This window comes from Mastigoproctus giganteus, chromosome 12 (assembly GCF_048544385.1).
Source record: "Mastigoproctus giganteus isolate SK-2022 chromosome 12, ASM4854438v1, whole genome shotgun sequence".
Taxonomy (NCBI): Eukaryota; Metazoa; Arthropoda; class Arachnida; order Uropygi; family Thelyphonidae; genus Mastigoproctus; species Mastigoproctus giganteus.
This window is the reverse complement of record NC_143586.1, coordinates 59,234,220-59,262,061: the sequence shown is the minus strand read 5'-3', so window position 1 is coordinate 59,262,061 and position 27,842 is coordinate 59,234,220. Positions and strand designations below refer to the sequence as shown.

The 27,842-nt window shown below is 35.9% G+C and overlaps 1 protein-coding gene across 7 annotated transcripts in view; it reads left to right on the top strand.

Moving 5' to 3' along the window:
- Window positions 1–27,842, top strand: part of defl (Integrator complex subunit 7) — a 273,951-nt gene that overhangs the window by 206,465 nt on the left and 39,644 nt on the right. For all 7 annotated transcript variants that reach the window (XM_090386497.1, XM_090386499.1, XM_090386498.1 and 4 more), the window contains 3 exons: window positions 7,551–7,654; window positions 17,964–18,032; window positions 20,402–20,549. In XM_090386497.1, the coding sequence (XP_090242623.1) occupies window positions 7,551–7,654; window positions 17,964–18,032; window positions 20,402–20,549 (321 nt within the window). The remainder of the gene's footprint in view (window positions 1–7,550; window positions 7,655–17,963; window positions 18,033–20,401; window positions 20,550–27,842) is intronic.

The following is a 27,842-nucleotide window of genomic DNA, read 5'->3' as shown; positions in this document are numbered from 1 at the left end:
CAGCATCCTCTTTGTTGATGATTTTACCATCTTCTGTCAGTCATGCAACATGAGGGTTATTGAACGACAATTGCAGCATGCCATTGACCATGTCAAAACTTGGGCAATGGCTAATGGTTTCAGATTGTCACCTCAGAAGACTGTCTGCGTACACTTTTGTCGCAAACGGAACCTTCACCCTGAACCAGAACTCAAACTCGGACAACACATCATTCCAGTAGTACCTGAGACAAAATTCTTGGGTCTCACATTTGATAAGAAGTTGACATTTTTACCACATATCCGTCAACTGCGAACAAAGTGCATGAGGGGATTGAATCTCCTTCGTGCCATCTGCTCAAATAAATGGGGGGCAGACCGATGCACTTTACTCCGCCTTTATCGTGTGCTTGTTCGTTCAAAATTAGACTAAATTAGGCTAGAAATAGCGTACTACAGTGGCTAGACCCACTCCACCACCAAGCCATCCGTACTGCTACTGGAGCATTCAGAACATCTCCTGTCCAGAGTTTATACATCGAAGCAGGTGAACCACCACTATTGCTCTGACGAAAGCAGTTGTTGCTAAAATATGCTTTTAAACTAAAATCCCTGCCAGACAACCCAACGTGGACTTGCGATTTTGAGCCACGATGGGAAACGCTTTATAAAACCCATCAGACTGCTAACCGATCCTTTGGCATCCGTGTCCAAGAGCTGCTCAGAGAGCTCAATATCACGGTAGACAATGTTCCCAGTCACCAAGGCATCTACTTCCACCTTGGCATGCTCGCTTACCATCATGTGACTTCTCCATTAAAAGTTGGGGTAAGGCCATAACTCCATCTTCTGTCTACCAACAACTCTATGCTGCCCACCGATCCGATTACTCTGATTTCTTGCCTGTGTTCACCGATGGCTCAAAGTCAGAGTTGTCTGTAGGATCTGCTGCTGTCTTTCCAGATAGTACTATATCTGGGAAGATTCCCCATGGATGCAGCATATATACAGCTGAGTTGTATGCTATAGAGCTAGCCTTGGACCACATTAAAACCCGTAAGCACCAAAGATGTATGGTGTACACTGACTCTTCAAGTACACTGCAGGCTTTATTGGGGATGAGGTATAATCCTCATCTGTTTGTGATCCGGATTCAGCAGACGTTGCATTCTCTGTTTGAGTGTTCATTCGACATCCATTTCTGCTGGATCCCAAGCCACATTGGGATGGGGGAAATGAACTGGCAGATGCTGCAGCCAGATCACCAGAACCCCACAACACATATTGCCTGTTAGTCCCCTATACAGACTACAGGCAGCCAATACACGCTAAATTACTGTCCCAATGGCAACAATCTTGACATGAGAAAGTCACAAACAAGCTCTATCAAATAAAGCCTGTAATCCGACACTAGCAGTCTAGTCTGCACAGGAACCACAAAGAGGAAGTTGTTCTAGCTCATCTCCGCATAGGACACAGTCATCTTACATATGCTTTTCTGCTGAGGGCAGATGACTGTCTTATGTGCGAGAACTGCGGCACCATTTTAACTATTCATCACATTTTAGACACAAACATGATTTATATTTTACCGCTTTTAGTCATCTGGCTGAGCCTTATACACTCAATCAGATTTTATCCGACAATGACCATGTGTCTGCTGTTTTTAGCTTTTTAAAATCAATAAACGTTTTTGCTCGTATTTAAAATCAACATTTTATTGTGATTTTTTTTTTATTGATTTATAAAAATTGATAAAAGGTATAAAAGAAGATAACTTTTATACTTTTATACATTTGTTATATATTTTGACATTGTGACCTAACTAATTAGGTCACTGAAAGGTTAAAATTATTTATATATGACCCGGTCTTGGCGCATTATAGACTTAGTTGCTAATGCGCCAATAAAATCTAAACCAACCAACCAACCATTTGCCTTCTCTACATCTGTTCTAAGGTAAGGAAACTTCCAGTGGATGGATTTTCATTAAATTTTATATTGTCTTTTAGAAAAATTTGCTGAGCCATTCCAAATTTCATTAAAATCAGATAAATATAAATTGAGCAATTCCTATTCTTTTTTATATATATATATATCAAAGAACTATCCATATATCATATATTGTAACTGAGCTCTAGATGGATTTTCATCAAATTTTATATTTAACTCTTTTAGAAAGAGTAGTTGAGTGATCCCAAATTTTATTAAAACCAGAAAAGGATATGGATATGTGGATAGCCTATATATCACATATGATGTGCAGAAATGAAATGTTCTTTGTGCATAAAAGTCACTGTGGTATGAGAAAGTTGTTTTTATTATCAGTCTACTAAATCAAGAATCTGTGTTTATTGTATTAAGTGCAGCAGAAATGTTAAATACTGTATCTGTTATATTTCACTTGTTAAAATGTTGGAAGAAATGACCAAACTTTATTATGAAAGCATTCCCAGCACACTGTGATTGTTTAATTTATTAAATCACAGCTTGAAATAAATGTTATTTCAGGCACTGTAATTATAAAGTATTGCAAAACATGGAGTGAATGTTACATTGTGAGGTAGGTAGGTGCACTGAAGTGAAAACAATTAATTCTATATATCATTAGTCAGTTATCAGTTAGTCCATCCCTAAAAATCTCCATGCATAAATGAATGCATGGAGATTTATTGATGATCCTGTTCAAGGATCATCAATAATTATTGCCATTTTTATCCAGTGGACTAATATAGTTCCCTTTCCTTCTAGTATTAACACAAACAAAAAATTATTGCTGCTTTTCTTCACTTTCTTAGCCTGAGATTATCATAATCTGCCTTAGCATGCCTAATCCTTCTTTGGAAACTTTATTGCAAACACTGATGTATATTTTCTATAGGCTTCTGTGTTTCCTATAATTTATAATCATACTATGTATTTTCCTTTTCTGCCAGTTCTTATCCAGTTTCATTAGTTCTTCTGACTTCCATTTAGGTCTAAACTCTGAACAGTATCTGTTAGTAGCTTCTACTAAACCCTGGTAGTCCTGGTTGTGTTGGTATTACAGGGAAATAATATTGTGACCTTGCTGCCAAAACAGCAAGGAAACTTGGTAATGTGTTTAGGACACCTTTCACAGCCTTTACATACCTAATAAAAACTTGATATACAGAACTTGTTAGTCACCCTGGTGGAATGAAATGAATAACAAACTTTTTCATAAAACAAATCTTTACTCATTTGGACAGTAAGGATACACTTGAATTAAAAAGAAGCTATTCTGGTGAGACTGGATTGGCTATATTTACCTTATTCATTTATCTTTTCAAAGCCTGACACCATAGTGCCAAAACTCTCGCACCTGACTTATCTATTCATCAACTGCCCTGTCTATAACCGGGCCCAGTACTCATCTGTTTTGTGACTGACTTGGGATAATCAGGATAGATCTGAGTAGTTACTCTGTGAAAGACATACTGGTTGATAAATTAGAATTGATGGATATTTAACTTCCTCTGTCTAATACAGCATTAAAACTTTTAACTTCCTAGGAGGAAGTTAAAAGTTTTAATGCTGTATAAGCTTGTTTCCTTACATCATTTTACCTCATAGTAATACTAATGTGGTATCACCATAAATTATAAGGATGCCTTGAAAAACAAGTTTCTAACTAACATCCTCCCAAAAACATTAGAATTTCTCCCAAATCAAAACATCCAGGTCTGAAGATGTATTTTGATATTGAAATCTGAAACATAGTCAGTTTTATTTAGTTATTGGAATTATGTGGGGTCTAATCGTACCAATTGGCCTTTGTATACCAATAAAGTAATTAAACTACTTCATGTGGCAAAAGTGTTTTTTATTAAATCTTTCTGACTCACCATTTTGTTGCTCTCAAAACCATAAGTTAAAAAAAATTGCATTAAGACTGAACATAACGTCCTTTATAATATGCTGTTGTTTTTGCTTATTTCTTTCTCGTAACTCAGTGAGGCAGAAAATGTAAAATTATTTGCTAATACTTGTATCAAGCTAAGAGAGACTTGATATATGACTTGAGATTTGATATTATCATGCAAGGATTAGAAAATAATTTTAAACTTAGTTCCAGTTATGCACATGTTCGTGTCAGACGGCACCTGGGATTTCTCCCATCTCTGCTTATGTTTTGTACACAGAGTTATTTCAGAGACTGTAAAAAGGGTATATAAATAGACCAAATATTTTGACATTATGGTTATGTGAAATTGCTTTTTCCAAGCTAACACAGAAAAAAATAATTTGTCATCAACAAACAAGAAAAGTTCCATTTTTGTAACTAGCTCTCACTCAATACTGTTACCCCTTTCTCCACTAAAAGCTGTATCTTCCTTGGCAATATGGTGGTTTTTCCACTTGTCACTAGAGATTGCAGTACCAGTATTTCAAGCTGTCCAATACCAGTTTGGTATTGGACAGCTTTCTATACTAAAAGCGACATATAACCATCTACAGAATTATCAATCTCTGTTTGTATATAGACATATGAGGTATTTTCCTTTGGAACAGTGATTGAACGCTGTTTTGTAGTCTAGCTCTAGTTGCAGTGACCTGCGATACAACACACATCGACTTGAGAAGTGCAGTGTTCAATTTGTTTTTTGATTGAAACTAATTAGCTATACATTTTCTGGTGACTTGCAAATGGATATGATTAATAACATTATTTGTGTGTTTGGACATGGAAACTTTTTTACAACCATGATAAGATTTCAGTGTGGTATTATTTTGACAAAACAAAAGATAGGAATGCAGGTGTGTGTGCAGCGTCTGCTCAAAAATAATGAAAGCGGCTGGAGGAAGTACATGCAGACTGCATAACTATGAACGAACCACAAGGTAAATTTGTTAAGAAGAGAAAATGAAGATAGTGAAAATTTATCTATACCAGATCAGCCATTTCAGAGCAAGGCATTTGGCAGATGATCCCCTACTGGTGCAAAAAGTACAACTTTAAAAAAAAAAAAAAAAAAAAAAAGTGGATAATTTGTTTCCTGCTGCTGTGTCTTGATTGACTGCTTGTGGTGGCATATTCTTTTGACAAAATTTGCAGAAATTATTGACAGTAAAAAGCTACAAAAATATTCTGAATTTGCTGAACACAGCTAGAGAAATCAATCTGAAATATGGCAAATAAATCCAAAAAGAAGTCATAGGGCAAATTTTAGAAAACAAAGTTGTAAAAAAGGCATTTAGCCTTACACTTGATGAATGGATGTCCATAAAAAATTGGCGCTATATTAATATCAATATTCATGCAGATGATGAGTTTTGGAATTTTGGCTTAACATGTGTTTTCACTTTCTCTGCCAGATGTAAAGTGCATTTCTCTGATGAAAGAAAAAAATCAAGGTGTTCAGCATTTTTTCAAGAGTGTTATTTCTATGACCATCAATGGTGCATCAGTTATGCTTAGCATATGGCATTCATTTGGCTGTCATAAAAATACTTTATAACAAAAACAATTTACCTGATAATGAGGAAGAGGGGACGGCAGAAGAAATGCCAAATGTCAAAGATTAGGATGAGAAGAAATATGCTGAAAGATTTAGCTTGGTTGGTGGCAGCAAAGTGTATTCTACTGATTCAGAAACTATACTCGTAGGATATTGCAAAAAATCTGAAAGGTGGTGTGGTAAAGTTATTTTGTAGATATCCAAAAAAAAATGATAGTGTACTGCAGAAATATGTTAAAGAAAAGTTCGGCAAAGAATGTGGTTTAATATTATATTCTCCTCTGCAGTGGAACAGTATGCTGGCAATTTTGGAGCAGTTCTCTGAACTGAAACATTGTGTTAAAAAAAAGTCTTATTGCTTTAAAATCAGACATTACTTTTAGTGTAACTGATTTTGAATTACTCTCTGACATGATATTGGCATTACGGCCAATTGCCGACCGGGCTAGCCGGGTGGGTAAAGTGCCTGCCTGGCAACCCAAAGGTCGCGGGTTCGAATCCTGCCTCGGGCTTGGATCAAAGTACTGCAAAAACCTTGGGAGGTGCATTATGGCCACAGAAGCCGATACGCCAACAACTACCAAAAAAAAAATGGCCAATTAAAATGGCAGTGGAGGCATTGTGAAAATGTAAATTTGTACACAGCAGATCTACCACTCAAATTTGTGCTAGACAAGCTTACCCAGCAGAATACAGATCTGAGCAATCAGCTTAAAAAGAGCTTACAGAAACAAGAAAGGCAAACAATATACTCTGACATTTTATTATATTTGTTTGACTGGAAGACTTCAAACACAGAGGAAGATCATGGAATTTTTCAGAAGACCAATAAATCTGCTATTATGAAGACCAGAGAATTCGTTGGGCATCTTATGAAAAACAAAAGTCCGAAGTCCAGCTATGGAGTACAAAAATATGCCAGCAGTAACTCCTATGTCAACATTAGGTTTATCGATGAAGGAAAAACTACAATTGGCACCGAAGGAAAAATCTGAACTGGAGGCTCAAGCTCAAATCAGACAAGAAGGATGATGTTATGCAAATTATATGAAAAGAAATGGCATTTTTTCAGGAAGAAGGAATGAGAGGAAAATTTTTAACAGTGGTCTTTGAAAGTTTGAAATCAGTTTGCCCGATGAGTGTGGATTCAGAAAGTGTTTTCAGTGGCTGGATTTTTCTGTGCCAAAATAATTTTGAACTTGGCAGGACAAAAGATTAGACACGTATTTTCTGCTGCTTTTTAAAAAAAATGAAGGGTTGTAAAAAATGTAAAAGTAAAAAAAAAATTTAAAAATTTAAAAATAAATAAAATTTTTAAAAAAATTAAGAAATTCACAAGAGTTGTGAATTTCTGATTTTTTGCTTTGCATTTCTTAATTCTTTGAATTTTTCTTGTTTTCATGTTGAAGTTTTTATCATTTATGTTTGTAATCCTATTTTCTACTTGAATAAATTTTTTATTTGTGTATTAATGTGTTTATTATTACTTTGAAGAATTTTTTTTTAAATACCAGTATTTTTGCAATCACTACTTGTTACTCATGTGGAGAGGTCTGGGTTCAGGTCCCTTCATAGACTGGAGGAAATTCTAAAGGCTCCTTCAATTGTTGCTGTAGTTACCAATGGAGAAGGAAGTAGGGGTTCTTTTTTGTGCGTTATTTCTGGTGTTTCTACCCACAAACTGGCAAATCATACTTTGAACAGATGCTTGCACAGACACAATACACACTGGTGTTGTTTTGTGTCACTGATGCATATAAAATCAAACGACTAAAAGCTCTTATATCTTAATTTTCTTTTAAAATCAGGTATTTTTCTCTTAAAATGAATTGTTTTCTCTCTTACCATATGCAGAGTTTCAACCCCGACACTTTTTAAAGGGACAGAGATTCCCACAGTGAGCATCATGTGTAGTGTTTGTACAAAATGTTGCAAATGTTGATATAAATCAACTGAGATTGTACTAAAGAATCTTCTCAAAGCTTTGAAATATCTTAATATTTTAGATTTCTCTGATCTTGAAATTTTGCAGTCATAAAAATGTCATGAAAATTTAACTGATGGTTTTTACAATTGAAAGTTTGTTTTCAGCTACGAAAATGTTCCAAAGATTTCCGCAGCCTTGCAGATCAATACGCCTTTTTATATCAGTCCGTATTTGATGCCGACCCCAAGACTCTAGGAAATATACAAAAGTATCCTTTGGAAATTGCATTATTAGATTGTCTACTAGGTGAAAAAAAACACTGAAATTTTAAAAAATATTTTGAACTTGTATATGTAATGTTTTGCATTAATAAAACCAATAGTGACAGTAATATACATAACTGCATTTCTGATGTCTGTCCACACTTTCTAAGCTTGACACTAATGGGCAATCAGCACAGTGCTGGATGGGAACAGTATTTAAATCAGAACATGTGTATTGTATTTACTGCATTATTAGATTATCTGCTAGGTCAAGAAGAACACTGAAGTAAAAAAAAAAAAAAAAAAAATTTTTTTTTTAAATTGCATTAATTTGGTGATCAGTACAGTGCTGGATGGAAATAACATTTAAATGAGAACACGTTTTAGAGTACTAGTAGATTTAGCATTTTCAAGTCCTTAAGCAACATTTTAATGGGACCTATTTGTTGATTACACGGTGACCAACAAAAAAAAAAAAAAAAAGAAAGAAAGAAAGAAATCATACCTCTTGAGCAACAGTTTCATATTCTAAAAGAAATTGCTCTGCTGATTCTAAGAATATGAAAATTATGTATTATCTCTGTCATGTCTCCATTGAAAGATATACAGAAACTTTAGCAACTTAATGAATAACCAGTTTCAAATATCATATAATAATACATATGCTGTCTTAAAAACGGGTTTGTAGAGGCTTGCCAATATTTTCCCTTTCTTTAAATATATGTATTGTATTACTGATAGTAAGCTGGTTTACCTTAGTTGATGAGCAGTCACAAGAATACTTGCAAAGGCTAAAAACTTAGTCATGAACCATTGGCAGATCCCAATTAATTTACTTATAACTAATAACCAGAAAACTCTACTTACAGAATACACCATCATTTGGGGTTTGCTCCTAAGTATATAACTGCAATGAGACAACAACATGACATTCTGCTAAAATTAAAATTCAATCTTTAATATTAATGCCAATATTACAATTCATCAAAGATATTCACACATGTAATATTGATAATTTTTTTTGCAAAAATTCTTTTTATACATTCAGATATATTTACATATGAACACCTCATTATTCCAGATAACATTTAAGTTTTTATTCTTCAAACAGAACTTGTAAGCAGATGCTTACAACTTGTTCTTATTAATTTTAGAATATTTTAATCAAACATATAATGTACTGTATATATTCTATTCCTTAGAAATGTTTACCATTCAGAGAGGTTTTCTTATAGTCCATTTTGATGGCAGTATCCCATTTACTTGGTACTGCTTTTCCATTGTGTATATGTCCTGATGAAAGTGTCACTCCTTACTCATCACTTGTCTACCAAATTTTTAGGGGGGAAAAAACTGAGGGAATGAAGAAAATGAATTTCCAAAGACATTCAGCAGCCCATATCTTTAACATTGCAGTAAAGTTAACATCAGAGATTCATAATTATCTGTTTTTTTTTCTTCCAAGAAATCCATGCACAGCTTCTTTGAACAATCGCCAAGCTTCTAGTTCCATATCCTGTAGCTTTGTTTCAAATTCCTTCTTTCAGTTTTGTATCTGTTAAATTGGGAAACACACTTCCCTTTGGTAGCAGAATCACTTCCTTCTTTGCTAGAGCCTTAACAAAATTCTTTATTAATCCAAGTTTTTTATGCAAAGGTGGAAGAATAACCTTTTTTGGTTCAACCAGTGGAACATGTTTTATATTATTTCTCCCTTGTAAAAACTCCCCCTCTTTTCTCATTGCTGCACACAAAGACCCACAAACTACACAAATATTGGGAAACAAAATTTTATTAAACATTATGTAGGTTGTATATTTCACAATTTTTTTTACATGATTGCCAAGGACATTTTACCTAGGGACAACCATTCTTTGTATCTCCTAAGAGTCATCAAGTTGGTAAAAAGATTGGGCAGTAGACTTTTGTCTTTTAACTAATTTGTGACTTCAGTTTTTGCTTCATTATCAATTTAAACAGCCATGTGCTTCTTCAAATGCAAAAAGAAGTGTTAATCACTAAGTTTCAAATCTGGACTATATGGTTTGTAGTTGAAGATTTCTCAAAAAAATTGTATCGAGTTTTTATGTGCAAGCTGCAAAGTGAGGGCTTGCATTATTGTGAAACAAATTTCTTCAGAGGAATTTTTTTTACAATAAATGAATGACTTGCTGTAATTTCCATAAAGTCTTGCAGTACGTGCCTGCATTTATGGTTGTTTCTCGTAGCAGAAATCTAACCAACAGAATACTTTTTTTTGTTCCAGAAAACAGTAGCTGCAAGTTTTCTTGCTGATATTATTTGAATTTTTTTCATTCAAAGTGAGCCTGTATGCTCCCACTGTAGTGATTGGTGTTTATTCTATGCTTTATGATGGCTAACCCAGGTCTTATCTAGTTATCATTTTTTCTAACAAAGAATCACCTTCTTGTGTGATGTTACAGAAATGTTAATGCAATTCCATTCATTTTGATACATTTGTGAGCATTGGTTAACATTTCCAGTGGCTGTCTGGCACACAGTTTGCAGTAGTTCAGATGCTGTTCTGCAATTTAATGAAGCAGTGACCTTGAGATATCAGTAAATTTTTAGGAAGATATCTGAATCAGAATGTCATCAATAATAGATGTTCTATCACTCCTTTTTTCACCATGGACAGCAGTGATCTCCCTTCGTCGCTTTTCTGCATTCCAACGATTCATAGCATTTTCTCCTTAAGTCTCTATTAACTACTAATGAATACTGGCAGGCTATACATTTTTAGTTTTTAAAAATCTGATAATGAAATGAATCTCACATTTAGTGGGATTTTCTATAGGTGTAGTCATTGTTAACTTGTACTGAACAACACAGAAATTCACATTGACTGAATTGGGTTATTTGTTGCACTTGTTAGCTAATGTAGTATGACTCTGTCATCATGGCCATCAAAAACTTGTTCATAAGGTCAGTGGTTCCCAACTAGTGTGCTCCAGCATATTTGCGTACCCTTTTCAATTGTGTTGCATGATTAAGAAAAACTTCATTGAATTCAATGGCAATTACTGTTTAGGTGTGTCCGTCAATATGTGTTTTTAAACTTCAAGATTGAGAGACACTGTTAAGGTTGCTATATACATTGGGTCTTTACTTTTTTGTACCCACCTTGTAGTATAAGATTAGTGTTTTCTACCCAAGCACAGTCATCACTATTCTCTTCTGCGCACCTTTTTTTGCAACTCCAGTTCTCTGTATAATTTCTTTCCTAAAATAAAACTAGATAATTTTTATATACTCCCAGTGATCACTGAATTATGACCACCTACCTAGTACCACATTGGGCCATCGTTCACATGGGTAACAGCCACTATTTGCCTAGGCACTGACTACACAATGTCTGAAGATGTTTGTAGGGATCTGCAGCCATGCTGCTTGCAAGGCTTTCCACAGTGTTGGAATAGATGATGGTTGTGTTTCCATATGCCTCATTTCCCATTCCAAAATACCTCACAAGTGTTCGATTGGTTGAGGTCAGGCAAATTTGGAGACCAGTGATATCCTCACTGTGTTCCATGAACCAGTGAAGCCTCCATCTTGATGTGGTGCAATCTTACACCCATGTGCAGAGTGTGGTCATGATGACACAGCATATTATCGTCTTGGAAGATTCCATTTCTGTCTGGGAGAAAATGCAACATGATAGGGTGCACATAGCCTCCTAAAAGCTGGCAGTGGACTCTCACCAAGGGTTCTAGTTCTTGCCAGCAAAACATGCCCTGTGTTAAGCAACCACTACCACCTGCCTGGATAGTGGGCACCATGCATGATAGGTTCATGGATTTGTGTTGCTTGTGACAGAACTGTAAAGGATTACACACACCTTGTGTAATTCTTTACATTTCTGTCAGCAGGAGGTGGTTTGACCCATTTGACACTATTCTTTGTACACCGTAACCACAGTGGGCTGTGAGCAATTGATAAGACATGCTGTTTCCGATATGGAAGCACCTGATGCTTGAGTTCCCACAATCTTGCCCCTTTTAAACTCCATGATATTTCTTATCATGGAGTTTAACTTACCGGGTTATAAAGGAACTCTAAAATATACATCCTGAAAACACTGATGATGAACAATAAAAACGATATAAAAACAGGAAACATGCAAGAAATTAAAACAATATGGAAAGAATATTACCAAACCCTGTTCAAAGGGGAAGGAAAAAATGCTCTTACCTTAGATAACAGAACAGATAAAGCACCCTTGATAACAAAAGAAGAAGTTCAGAAAGCAATTAGACAAATGAAGAATGACAAGGCACCCGGAAACGATGGTATCCAAGCAGAACTATGGAAATTCAGAGGCGATGCAATGTGAAAACACCTCGCACAATTGTTTAACCTAATTTTATTTACAGGTGATATACCAGAAGACTGGAAAAGTGGAATAATAGTACCTATACATAAAAAAGGAGATAAAGAAAATTGTCAGAATTATAGACCCATTACCCTTTTAAACCATATATATATAAAATATTTATAAGGATCTTACAAAATAGGATACTTAAAACATATGAAGAAACAATAGGGGAAGAACAAGCAGGATTTAGAAAAGACAGATCAACAATAGACCAAATATTCACGCTAAACATCATTGCAGAAAAATATTGGAATAAGAAGAAACCTCTTTATCTGTGCTTCATCGATTTCAGGCAGGCATTTGACTCTGTGAACAAAGAAAATTTAATGAAGCAACTACAAAAAATCCCACTTGGTCATGAAATAATTGTTTGTAAACAATTTCTACAAAAATACAAGAGCAATAGTAAAATTCAAAAACCTTAAAACAGAGAAATTTTAAATAGAGAAAGGAAGTCATGCAGGGATGCCCTTTATCTCCATATCTATTTAATATCTACCTAGAAGAACTAATTAAATCAATCGAAGAAAAAAAGAGGCACAATAATAAATGGAAAAAATATAAACCACATAAAATATGCAGATGATATTGTGATTTTAACAGAATCCAAAGAACAACTAAAAGAAATATTAACAAACATTGATAAAGCAAGCAACAATTATGGAATTAATTTTAATATAAATAAAACCAAAGTAATGCAAATTGGAAACAACATATGACATAAACATCCGAAATCAACAAATAGAGCAAGTACAAAAATTTGTATACCTGAGCTCTCTAATAACCGGAAACCTAAGTAATACTGACCAAATTAATCCCAGACTGAACATCAGATGGACAAAAATGAACAAACTCAAAAACATATGGAAGAGCAATAAAATCTCAAATAGTCAAACATTAAACTATATGAAACTCTCATCATACCCACAGCAACTTATGGATCAGAGAATTGGAGAATAAATAAGAAAGAAAGGCAAAAAATAATATCATTTTAAATGAGATGTCTAAGGAAAATCAATAAAACAAATTGGAGAGAACATAAAGCTAATGAACAAGTAAGGAGAGATCTAAATTTTGAATGCAGAATAATAGAGCAGATCTACAAAAAACAACTTCAGTGGTTTGGACATGTTAATCGGATGAAACAACATAGGCTGCCTAATGTAGTACTGACAGGAAGAATTGGAGATAAGAGACCACCAGGAAGACCTAAAAGAGAATGGCTCCAATGCCTAAAGGAACACACCTGCCTGGTGTGTTTTCCTTTAGGCATTGGAGCCACAGGTTTTCAGAGTTATCAATAAATGATGGACTCAACTAAATAGGAACTCAACCCATGCCAAATGGAAGAGTAGAATGATGATGATATTTTTACTGCGTCCCATACCTGCTGCTTTATCACTTTGATTTTCACAACCAGATGCAAATTACCACTGCTCTAGCATATGAAGCTGTTTGGGTTTTTCCTGTGAGCTATGTGGCAAAGTCTACTACTGATGGGGCAGTCACAATTCAGTGATCACTGAGCGTATGTAGATCTTTTGATTTTAAAATTTTTTTACTATCATAAAAAATGATATATTATACTGAATCTGGAACTGCTTTTTTGAAAGACATGTAATATTTATGATTTTTTGTATGAAGGATCTTTCCTTGTAATGTATTAAGAAAAATTTTAAATGATATAAAGTCATCTGTGATATTACGAATTTAATTAAGTTAAATAGAAACACATTTGCTGCATTGTTTGATAATGATATAATTTTTTAGTACTCAGATAAGTAGTTATTCTCAATTTTTTTTCAGCCTCTGAATACCCACATGCACACACACATGGCGGTACATACAGACAATATACACTGGAGCAATATGGCCTATAGTTTAGGCCATGTTTCGCCACTGTATAACACAAGTTTACAGACAAGGAAGGTTTCCAGTGTATAAGTTTACAGACAAGTAAAATTTCACAGATTGACAGTAGTGCAATCATACACACTATAAATTTTGTGCTACATAAAAAATTATAAACATTTCTTTAGGAGGGAAAGTATAATGCTGTTATTCTTGCAGTGTGATGCTACCCTGCAAATAAACGGTATTTAACAAGTGATAAAAAGAAAGTTTGGAGATTGTATTTTACAATTTTTTTTAAAAAATAAAAATTTTTGAGACCTTTATATATTCTATGTTAACTTTTTATTGAAACTGAACCACTGATTAGCCCTCGTGGGTAGCACAGTTGGCAGAATCGTCATCCTCCCCACATTGGGTGGAAAAGACTTGAGTTGTAGTCCTGTCGATGACGAGAGGAATTTTAATGGACCTTTTTCACAATGTGTCTGAGTTTACACTGGTTGGCATCAATTTTCTCCCTGAAACAATTTCAACAGCTTCTCATAGGAAATATGTTCAAAAACTCTTAAGGACGAATTGCAAGATTTATATGAATTCGAGACTCTCTAATCATATGTATACTTTTAGCACTTTAAAGAATTGGTAAACAGCACTGCTGACTGTATCAAAACCTGACCATCAGCAATTTTTTCATTTTAAAAAGTTCTCGTCACCCTCACTTTTCAAATATCATAGATTAATGACCAAAAACCAAGCCCTGTCACTAAAGCTTAATTTCTTACATTCCCATTTAGACTTTTTTTTTTCCCTGAAAACTTGGTTGTTGTTGTTATTTGGTTTTTAGGAGCATTAGCAACTAAGGCCATATTGCTCCGGGATATGCGGTGGTCATTCCTTGACCTTTCCGCATCCTCCGTATTTGGTGGTGACGGGCTCGAACCCCGGTCTAATCAAGAAGCGTGTGTTACGCACTGCTGCTCCTTCCCACCTGGCTACGGAGGTGCCCTGAAAACTTGGAAGTGGTCTCCGATGAACATGGTAAAAGGTTTCATCAAGATATTTCTCAAATAGAAAAACAGTACCAGGGAAAGTGGAGTCCAAATATGTTGGCAGACTACTGTTGAAATCTTGTACGGGAAACACCAATGGATTATTATAAAAGGAAAAAAATGACAAAATAAGTGTTTTGTTATCACTAAACATTTTTGTAAATAAAAAAAAAAATAAGGTTAATAGACCCATTATTCAATATTTAGTACTGTATGTAACATTTTCTTAAAATATATGAAATCTTTTTTACTAGAAACTTTTTGACTTTAATTCCTTCTCCCTTAAAATTGGTGGGTGTTACAGCAATATGGTTGCCATATTTGAATTCAGCAATGTCCAATCTACAAAGATCACCCTAAATTTTAACAGGGAGTGAATTTTTTTTTTTTTTTTTCCTGACCAGTGTTATAGTTGCATGCTGGGTATGTTATGCTGTTGCCCGCAAAGTAGTCTCCTTAAGATATGATTTTTTTTTCTTTTGGAAGCATTTTCAGAGCCTCTGTTTTGCGATACTGTTTAGTATATATATATATCCTTCAGTTTTTGGATCTTAAACATAAAATCTTCAGCTTTAAGCACAGTTTTTGGAACAGGAAAAAGTCACAGGGTTTGCTTTTCTTGCAGTTTAGACTGGCAGGTTAACCAGTGATCAACCATTTGGGAATTGGTTGCTACCAACCCCTAAAAATGCCATTTTCATGTCACAATTTCCAGTATCTGCTGTAGAACTTTGTAGAAATGCTGATTGAGAGTTTGGTTGTTGTTGTTGTTGTTATTTAGCTTAACGACACAAGGGCTACTGAGGCCAAATTGTGTCTGTTCATAGTTTATTTAGTCGAAATATAGTTGAGAGTTTGGATTAATAGAACAAATTTTTTTATGTACAATCGTATTAATGTCAAAAACCACAGTCAACTAGCTACTAACATCAAAGTTGGCCTGCTTGTACCAGCTGATGTACAATAGTTTATTGCCAAGAGTAATATAACTAGTGTCTCACTCAGTATTCTTCATGTCTAGTTCCTTGGATTTCTTCTTATCCTCAAAACAAAAATTTGCATGAAAAGGGCAGAAGATACTTCACATTGTTTTGGAGATTCATGAAAAATTGACAAGCACTCTTTGGAAAATAAAAAGCTCAATCATTGCTCTGTTACGAGGCATCAAGCTGAAGTTCCATTACAACTTCAAGTGCTTTACCAGGTGACTTCAGAATTATTAAAATGCATTTGATGCATTTTATTGTGGTGAGGACATTTAAGAAATGCATCCCTGTGAACTCTTCTGGTTTATTCAAAAGTTTCCCAGTATCAGGTGTATCTTTTGTTTATGTGATAAGTTTAGTTTCCTTCTAGTTCAGTCAAATGTGTGTGTGTGTTTTTTTTTTTTTTTTTTTTGTCAGTTATGAATCTGTTGGATTTGGTACTATGAGCTTAAAATATCCAAGTTGGGTGGCTCTGCTCGTGCTGTAGCCTAAGTTTAATGACCACACACCACTTTAAATATGCATTTAAAATTTTAATGTCTTAATTTCAATGCTAGTTTTTTTTTTTTTTTTTTTTGTAAATGGCATTAACAACTGAGGTGGAATAGGTGCGTCATCATTCTTATTGGGTAATTTGATCTGTGTTGTAATTGCTTTTGATGTTAAAAGGTTGGATTAATTTAAATATGTAAATCTTTCTTTCTTTCCTTTTTTTTTTTTTTTTTTTACAAAATTTGGTTGTAAAAGAAGATTAGGTTACTTCGAATTTGTTGTGTGATGTGACTGGTTGTGGTAGTCCATTCATGTTGGTGCATCAGTTAACTTCTGTGTATCCGAACAGAATGAAATAAAAATAAATAAACAAAGCAAAGAACGTCTAAAAAAAAATATATAAATTCATACACCGACCATTGAATAAAATTTAATATAACTACAATCTTTACACAAAAAAAAAAAAAAAAAAAAAATATTTACAATAAACTATTGCGGAATGCTAAAAACTGTAATAAAAGATCATTTACAATAAAATTTGCTAAAATATAAAACATTAATAAATATAAAACATATGACTTCCTGCAACATCTTGCAACATCTTTAGAAAGATGTTGCAGGAAGTCATATCACTGTTGAAGAAGGGAGCTAACGCTCCCAAAAGCTTCAGGTTTTTAGCGCTTTTAATGTTTTATATTTTAGCAAATTTTATTGTAAATGATCTTTAATTACAGTTTTTAGCATTCCGCAATAGTTTATTGTAAATATTTTTTTTTTTTTTTTTGTGTAAAGATTGTAGTCATATTAAATTTTAAATTTTATTCAATGGTCGGTGTATGAATTTATATATTTTTTTAGACATGAGTTTTCCCGACCTCAGAGGCCTCTTTCAGGATAAAGCAAAGAACTTTGGAATATAGTTTATTTAATTTCTTGAGGGCATGCAAAATTTACTTGTTACAGTGTATGACATGTACTAATTAGTTTTCATTAATTTAAAATAAAATCTGGGAATGCCATTTGGGCATGGCTGAAATGCATGTCTAGTTAAAACCAGATCTCTATTTAAATTGTTCTAATTTTCTGAAAGTTAGCAGATATGAATATGTACTAATTTAAATTTTAGTCTTTTTTTTATATATATTAATATCATTATCAGCTTATCATCAAATAAATAATACATTACATAGTTCAAATATAGTACATTGCTAAATGTACTATATATGAACTACATGCAGCTAGCATTACCTGGCAGTTTTTCTGATGTAAATATCATAGTTGCTTATTATGATTTAGAAATTTGTATTACAAGGGCCATTTTGTCTACATTGGTAAGAATATGTGCCCATATGTATCTTTCCAAGTGAAATAGTTCAAACTTGGACTTGGAAAAAGAGGAGTCTTGATATGATTTTTAAAACTAAACAGAATTTTGCATGTGCCTTTTTAAAATATAAAGAGTTCAAAATACATTGTGTGTGTAATATTTCTTGTTATATTCAGCTCAAAGCATAAAATTTCCTTAATTATCTTTTAGCTTGCAGCAAAGCTGTTTGTTAGCTGCCCAAGCAGTGGATAAGTTGGCTCAACATAATCAAGGAATGGGGTGAGTCATCTTAGTTAAACTAATGCAGAAATCAACAAGTTTGTTCCTAATCTGGATACCACCTGCAAATCTTAAGCACTATGATGAAAAAAATAATAATAATAAAAATAAAATGCACTTCTTGTTACCACATACATCAAGCCCAGTAATGATATGGCTGCTAGCTTGGATACTTTTTTGTTGTAAATTGTAACAACACTAGAAACTTGGTGTAGAATCCCAAAGGAATGTTTTCTTATGTGAATCACAGTTTGAGTGTAACATGCCAGTTTGCTTATCAGTCAGACTGTCAAACTCTGCACTTGGTACTAATGAATAGCTTTCATTCACTAGAATTTAATATAGTTTTAAATATTATGGGAGTCTAAAGGAATTTTTTTTCTTTATTTTCCAGATTCAAATGAGCATAGAGGTATATATGGAACTTAAAATATAAAATTAATCAACAGGCAAATGGGTTTCTCTGCAGAGAAGAGTTCAGCTGATATTTTGATTTAATGTTCTGTAATACCATGCATTGAAACAAATATCTACATGAAATCATTTTAATGGGAATTTGGTAAATAGTACTGTAAATAAATTGTATTTTGAATTTCATAATTTGCTCACTTCAAATTCTTTGATATCACTGTTACAACCATGTCTGCCATTACAGTACAGTTAGTATTAGTGGTTGTGAATGATGCAAGAAAGCAAGCTTATACAACATCAGCAAAAATTCACATTTGTCCAACTCTAATTATTTGTCTAGTTCTCCCTTAAATGTATTCAAACTATCCACTTCTACAACGCCAGTTGGAAGTTAGTTTAGCAATCAACCACCCACTGATGGAAAGCAAATTTTTGCACATCCTTCTCAAAAAAAAAAAAAATAATTATGCCCCCTTATATGTTGTCTGAGCAAGAAAAAGAATGCCATCAGCATTTAACTTACCCAATCCATTCAAAGCCTTAAACACTTCAATCAGATCTCCAGATCTCTCAGCTGTGGAGACTGTACAAGTCTTCACAGCTGAGTTGATTGACAAGGGTCTCATCATGTACTTCTTTCTATTATGTCTGAATAGAATTGTAGACACTGTCAATTTCAGTCTTAACTAGTGACTTTTTCTCTGTTTTGCCCTATACTTCTAAGTAAATCCTCATCTCTCCTACTCTTAATATTGTTAGTACCAACATGTATGACAATATCACCTTTTGTGCCTTTAAAAAATTACAGCTGGTGTACACTGTTATCAAGTTTTACCCCTGGCAGACATACCCTAGTCCAGTTCCACCTGTTGTTTTTACACAATATATTTCATGTTTCCCTGATGGTCCAAAAGCATTTAAAAATCTTTCTAAAAATCAGTTCACCAACTAATTGTGGGACCAAGGATCTGTGCTGTGGAAAGATGTTGCATTGTCTAATGCTGGAGCATGGGCTGTTAGTGTTGGACTGGGCAGCTGAGTTCTTGATGGGTACCTCTTCTTTAATCCTTCAAGAGCATCAACCCTATTCTTCAAGTCCCCATATGAGCCCATCAGAATACTAAATTTGCACTTAACCTTCTTGTGCTCATTGCAACGATCATGCACACAAAGGCATCCTCTGTGGCTATATCATATTCTGTTAAAGGTTGCTCTGCAAATAAGAAACAAGTAATACACATAATATAATCTTGATTTGTGGAACTTTGCTTTGCTGCTCTTGTCTAAGGCATGATTTCAGTCTTAGTTTAATTTAAAAATAAAACTCAAAGCTAAGAGAAATGAAAATAATAATAACTAATCCTTCTGATACTATTTGATGGCAGTACAAATTGCGTTATTTTAAATTGCATTGTGTCCTCCTTAACAGAGTTACGTTATAAAATCATATTTGTATTACCATAAATTTATAGTTAATGGACCTAATAAAAACACTTCAAATGTTGATTACACTCCTGTAAAATTACACGGAAATATATTATTCCTATATTAATATATCAGTGGCAGCAGAATTCAAATGTTCTTACATCAATACAAGACAATGGTGTTAGAAGTCGATTTTGATTTTTTTAAGCAACTTCAGAAGCCATGCAAAGAACAAATTCACCAACTTAATCAGATAAATACAAATAATAACCAAACTACTAATTTTCAACAAATGCTATTTTTAAGCAATAAAGTTTCTCTTAGCATCTATGAGGAAAATACATGATAAAAAAAATGTTTACAAAATTGATATACATTTACAAACTCAACTAAATACACTTGATATGTATATAAGAAAATTTTGATATGGTAGAATATTTGGTTGTATTGAATTCAGAATTTGTTATTTATTTATTTTTTTCTTAATAACAGATATTATTTATAGATTTTCAAATAACAGATGTTATTTATAGATTTTCTTTGGGCGAAGAAGATATCTTGACATCAGAACACAGCAGCCAAACACTTGAAAATTACAGGATGCATGAAGCATGTAAGAAGACATCATTGTTAATTAGAGATCTGACTAACGATTATGAAGGGTGGGCCATCGGAAGACAGGTATGTAATGAAGATTTCATGTGTCATTTATATCACCTTACAAACTCTGTTCCAGGTTTATATCAGCATGTAAATCTCTTTCAGTTTATTAACTTGATGATAGTTGACAAATTGAGAGATTTAGAAAGGCTTTGTGAAGAACCACTTTAAACCAATGGTTTTCTAACCAAATGGAATGGCCCCGAGTGCCAAGCGATCTTTCTAGTGCGATTATCTAGCGTTTTTCCTAGGGCGAGTACTAGTGCTTTCTTAAACCCTCTACCGCTCACAACGTTACTGCTTCCCTCGCTGAGCAACATCACTGCTTCACCGCTAGCAACATACTGCTCTCCTAATCTTCTGATCGCTTGATCACTGGTTGGCACCACTCCTGCCTCCATGTGGCGGGGTCGATAACCTGGGAGAAGAATCGCTCTCTCCTGGGACTAAAAGGAGCAGGCATGGATTTGAATAATTTTCGGCCATTAAAGCCTTCAAGCTCAAGATCAGAAATGTCTGATGTCAATGACACTAATCAACCGAAAAGAATTCGAAGAGAAGTGCAGTGCGACGAGATGCCAAACTTTCTCGTGACACACTCTCTCTCCAACCAGCCTGTAGGCAAGTTATCACCATTTGTTATCCAGAGATTTTTGGAATCCATTGCTGGAACACGAAAAATGGGTAAACATTTACAATCAGGAGACCTCCTGATAGAAACAGCATCGTCCAAACATTCTGAGTGGCTGCTCAAAACAACAACTTTTGGTGCGCTGCCAGTATCTGTCACCCCTCACAATACGTTAAATTTGTCCAAAGGTGTCATCACAGAATGGGACCTAATTACAGTGTCTGAAGAAGAATTAGTTAAAGAATTGAGCAATCAAAAGGTAATCAGCACCAACGTATAATGACTAAGAAAGATGGAAATCTTGTCCCGACTCGATCCATAATCTTAAATTTTAACACCCCAGAATTGCCATCATCAGTAAAAGCTGGCTACTTAAATTGTAGAATTCAGCCTTATATCCCTAATCCCATTCGTTGTTTTAAATGCCAGAAATATGGACACTCCCAGCAGGCATGTAGAGGTGACGCCATATATCCTACATGCGGTTCCAAGGAGCATACACAAGCAGATTGTATAGCCTCTACTCCCGTTTGCCCCAACTGTAAAGAAAGTCATCCAGCCTTTTCAAAATCATGTGAAATGTGGAAAAAAGGAAAGAAAATACAAAAATATAAAACACACATAAAGTGACATACCATGAGGCATGCAGACAAGTTATGTTGACAATGCCCAGCCGTTCTTATGCATCTCATACTAGAAGCTCTCACTCAACAGCAACTCAAACTGACGTATCTATACCACCCAGCACATCTATAGCTAACTGGGTTAAAACTACATTAGCAAACTCTGGAAAAAACACACCTCAAGCTAAAACCAGTGAAGCAACCAACACTCCAATTAGCAATCCGACCGATAATGCAAAAGTTCTGCTTGACAGTGAACAACTGAAAACTACTAAAGAAAGCAAGAAAACTGAATTGCCCACCAACAGCATGGAAGTCGATGTCCATTCAGAAATTGAGGAACCCATACTTGAACTCCATGCGAATGACACAATGGATATTGGACGCCTCACCTTCCCAAAAAAAGACTGGAAAAAAGGCTCCTCATTCAAAAAACAGTCAGATGAATCATCCTCAACAAAATCTAAATGATGCACACCATTTTACAATGGAATTGCAGAGGCTTTCGTTGCAACACAGACGATATAAAAGATCTAATTAACCTGTTTTCTCCAGTTGCCCTATGTCTCTAGGAAACTTACCTAACCTTACAAATTTCTCCTTCGATAAAGAACTACTGCCTTTATCGAAGGGATCGTAATACAGCTAATGCTGCCCATGGCGGTGTGGCAATCCCCATAAATTCAAAGATCCCAACTAAACATATCCCTCTTCAGACTGAATTAGAAGCTGTTGCTATTCGTATAACTCTCCATATTGCCATAACGCTTGTCTCAATATACTTACCGCCAAACCATGCTTACTCTTTAAAAGACCTTGAAGATCTCATCATACAGATTCCTCCACCTTTTTGTATATTAGGGGATTTTAATGGACATCACCCCTTATGGGGTTCTCCAAAATTAGATAAACGGGGTAGACTCATTGAAAGACTTCTAGAGGCCCAAAACCTAACCATACTCAATACTGGCGCACACACACTCACATACAGCTCCCAAATGGACATACCTCAGCAATTGATCTCTCAATTAGTTCTCCAGTACTGGTCCCGACTATAAAGTGGCATGTACTAAAAAGTGGCATGTACCACTTCCCAATTGTTTGTAACCTGCTCACTACAAAACCACCATTAGACCAACCCTGCAGGAACTGGAAATTCTCTAGAGCCAATTGAGCCAAATTTCACTCAGCAATCACTCTGGACAAAAAAACTATTCAACTACAGCCCATAGATAAAGTCACTGATTATATCACATCCTGTCTTTTAGTTGCCGCTAAATATTCAATTCCATTATCAAATCCCCAAACCAGACGGCACTTCAACTACTGGTGGAACGAGTGCACAAAAGCGAAGAAGAAAAAAAACAAAGCATTTAATTTATTCCGTCAATCTCCAACTACACCCAGTCTAATTAACTACAAGAAGCTAAGGGTTAAAGTGCGTTTCATTGAAAGGAAAGCCAAGAAAGATTCATGGACTCAGTTCGCATCTACTGTCAATAGAAACACCGACTCCAGATTAATATGGAAAAAAATCAAACAGCTTTCTGGGAAGTTTCCAACCATCCCTTCCCCAATTCTTTCTTGCAGTGGGCAAGAATTCTCTTCTCCTCTAGATATTGCAAATTCCTTGGCCAAAACCTTTGCCCAAGTCCCATCTGCTTCAAATTACACTCCAGAATTCCAGAAGTTTAAGACCACCACTGAACAGAGATCCATCAACTTTCGAACCTCACAATCATTTCCATACAATCAGCCTCTTCAATATTGTGAACTTTTACAGGCCATTAAAACAACACGAAACAGTGCCGCTGGGCCAGATGGCATATATTATGTCATGCTGCAGCATCTCAATGAAAAAAAGACTAGCAGCATCTCTTAGAACTGCTGCTGGTCTTTTTTTTAATCGGATCTTCCTGGAAAATATTTTTCCAACCTCCTGGCACCATGCTACAGTTTTAGCCTTTTTGAAGCCTGGAAAAGGATCCCTCCAATCCTTATAGTTACAGGCCAGTCTCTTTGTAAAGTTGCCTTGGTAAGATTCTTGAAAAAATGATCCACAGTCGACTCAGTTTGGATCATTGAAACTCAACATCTACTGAGTAATTGTCAACATGGTTTTCACTAAAACAGATCATCCTTAGATCTGATGATCAGGGCTGAATCCGAAATTCGCAATGCCTTTGTAAAAAATGAACACCTTGTTATGGTCTCAATAGATATAGAGAAGGCATTTGATACCACCTGGCAGTAGTATGGCATTCTCAGTGACCTTCATACTCTTGGTGTACGTAGCAACATGCCGATGTTTATTAAGAACTTCCTCCAAAGCTGCACTTTCCAGGTTTGATATCAAAACTCCCTTTCTTCTGTCTTCTCGCAGGAAGGAGTACCACAAGGGGTCAGTACTGAGTGCAACCCTATTTGCCATTAGAATTGATTCCATTACAAAATACTGTGGAGGCATATCTTTACGCTGACGATCTCTCTATTTCTTGCCATTCTTCGAACATGAGATCTATCGAACGGCAACTGCAGATGACCCTCAATAAAGTGCAAAAGTGGGCTGAACTCAATGGATATCGTCTTTCCCATCAGAAAACTGTTGCAATCCACTTCTGCAATCAGCGCAAATTGCATACACACCCTGAACTTCGGATATCAAATTGCATCATTCCGATTTCCAATAATATCAGATTCCTGGGATTGATACTTGACAGCAAGTTAAACTTCTTTGAGCACATTAAATTAATACCCCTGTCTGAAAAAGCTGAACATGCTAAGAGCTTTATCTGCCCTGTCTTGGGGAGCATATCGTACAACTTTGCTGCTCTTATATAGAGCACTGATTAGATCCCGTTTGGACTATGGTGCTCCAGTTTATGATTCTGCCCGAAGGAGTGTATTGCGTTGGTTGGATCCTATACAACACAATGCACTGCAGATTGCCCTTGGCGCTTATAGGACATCTCCAACCTATAGTCTATACAATGAAGCTCGTGAGCCCCCTCTGTACCTCCGCAGAAGAATGTTATTACTTAAATATGCAGCCAAAATACAAAGTTGCTCTCCGCATCCTATTCAGCCACATCTCTTTAATCCACCATTTCACAATCTCTATATAAATAAACCAAGTAAAATACGACCAGCAGGCCTACGGCTCCTTGAAATAACACAGAATTGGAATGTTTCTCTCTACAATAGGCAACAGGTCAAAAATTACTCTCCTCCACCATGGACCACCTATCCTCAACTGAAATGTGATACATATTTTCTGCAATGGGGAAAGAACTGTCTGTCGAATCTAAATGTGCAACAACTGCATTCTAGCCATATTCAAAAGTATGCTGACTTCCTACCGATATATACGGATGGTTCCAAATCTCACTCAACTGTTGGAGCAGCAGCAGTGTTTCCCTCTGCTATCATATCAGCTTCTCTTCCACTTGAGTACAGCAGCTTTCAGCAGAACTATATGTAATTCAATTAGCCTTTGGTCCTTGAGGTTGTCACAGACATTCTCTCAGATATGCCAGACAAGCTGTACTTGCTACCTGGGAGTCTAAAACGCTGATGAAACTGATATTCGGGTGACACTCAAGTCAAGTGGACCCAATTTCAGTGAAGTCCGGACAGTCTGTGACAGCCAAATCCTCTGCTTGCACCTTCACGATGGTGGGACTGTTAGTAATCCTGGGTATAACCTCCATGCACAAGTACATGGTGGGTGACCACCCAGGTGTGAACCAATGTAAGCAGGGGTCGAGGTGTGGTGCCCACACCACCTGGAGGAACGCCCCCCTCTATGTTACCAGGCAGTACTAGGTGGTAGATGACTCTCGTCAACTGGTGAAATACCACCACTTTGCTTATTGGAGGCTTGAAGTGGTGGAACCCATGTTTAGTCTCTAGAGCAAAGTTCCGGTCAACCCTTCCCCATCTCTTCCATCATGCAGTATGATTGATGACTTTTGAGGTAATGATGAACGTCGTGGCGAGATCCAATATTCCTTACATTTCGAGGGTACAGCTCTAAAACGGTGTTTGCAGGCCGGCCGCTAGTTAGTACACCAGAACGAACCTATTGGTAACTCTCTAGAAGGCTTCCGGATCAGCTAGTGTATAATCTTGCTACCTCTACTCTGCCAGATAGTGACTGGAGGGAGTCCGAGTAGTGTGTATGCGGGGAGCATTGTCGAGGCCACGTTATGTCAAGGATCTGGGTATATTCTTACCACTTGTAAGCCATATCCAAAAATTTCATTACTTCATACAGTATGTCCCACCCACTTTTTCTTACTATTGAATACACCATGAATTGTCAAACTAATAGAGCAAGCTTATCTGCGAAAAGATCTAAACCTCCCAAGGACTTCCTAATCATTTCACAAATATACGTGGCCTCAATTCTAATCTCAACGATGTCCATTTCCACTTGCAGTCTGCCAAACCCCGTGTACTTTTTCTGACAGAATCTCAGTTATCGGTTGATTCAACAACTGCTCACCTCAGATGTCCAAATTATATGCTGTATGATTCCTTTCGTCTCAAAGGTGGTACTTGTGCATATGTCCATTCTGATATTCCCTGTCAGAGACTTGGCAATTTGGAATCTCCTCTCTTTGATCTTCTCTGGCTTAAAATCTCTCTACCTCATTGTGTCAAATTCATCTGTTGTCTCTACCGTTCTCCCAACTCCACTAATCACTTGGAGCTCTTTGACTTCCTCTCTTTGCAGCTTGACTTTCTCCAGTCCAACTTTCCTAACAGTGAGGTAATTTTCCTTGGTGATTTTAATGTTCACAACTCCAGCTGGCTTCCGTTTTCTAGTCACACCGACCCAGCAGGTCGAGATGCTGAGGCTTTTGCAATTACTAATGACCTAGCACAAATTGTTCATTTACCTACAAGAATACCAGACAATCCTAATCGTACAGCCAATATGCTTGATCTTTTTCTCACAAACAACCCTTCTAAGTACACGGTCGAAGTGAAAGGTCCTTTAGGTACTTCAGATCACAACTTGGTGACTGTCTCTTCTCCAATGGGACCTTTATCTCATGGCTATTCCCAACCTCGTGTTGTTTGGCATTACAAGAATGCAAAATGGGATGACCTGCGAGACTTCTTTTCTTCTTTTCCTTGGTCGGATTACTGTTTCAAAACTTCTGATGTCAACGTTTGCTCAGATCGTGTCAGTGAAATTATTCTTGCAGGAATGGAATCCTTTATCCCACACTCCACTTTAAAATCTTGTCCTTTATCTAAACCTTGGTTTTCCAATAAATGTGCTAAGGCTGTTCAAGAGAAGAATGTTGCATATCGTTATTGGCTTGTTTCTAATTCTTCAGTTTCATTTTCTACCTACACCAAAGCTCGCAACAATTGTAAAGCAGTTTTTAATCAGTCCAAACTAGAGTTTGAACAGGCTAAGAGTAGAAAACTTGTTTCTTGCCCTAATGGTAGCCGAGCATTCTGGTCACCTTTCAGATGTGCTGAAAGGTGGCAACTGAAGTTTAACATTGACAAATGCAAGGTACTGAGTATGGGTAGCAGTAATCCCAGAATAGTAGTAGTAGTGGCATGTGATGCAAGAAAGCAAGTGTATGAGCTTATGCAGCATCAGCAAAAAAAAAAAAAAAAATCACACCATTCCCTCCAAATTGCTTGTCCAGTTCCTCCTTAAATTTATTTAACCTATCAACTTCCACAACGACAGATGGAAGTTTCTTCCAGCAATTAACCACCCGCTGGCTAAAGGCAAATTTCCGCACATCTATTCTACATCTGTCTTTCCTCAATTTGAATTTATGCCCCCTTAGGTCCGTAATATGAACCAAGTGGAAGAATCCCATCAGAATTCAGCGTGCTCAACCCATTCAAGGCCTTATACACCTCAATCAGATCACCGCACAGGTGCCTAGTCTCCAGCTGCTGCAATTTGCAGAAGTTAAGCCCCTCTTGGTAAGAGGATCCCTTCATTCCCTCACCAATCTTGGTGCCCTTCTCTGTACACGCTCAAGCAAATCTACGTCCTTCCTAAAATGAGGCCTCCAGACC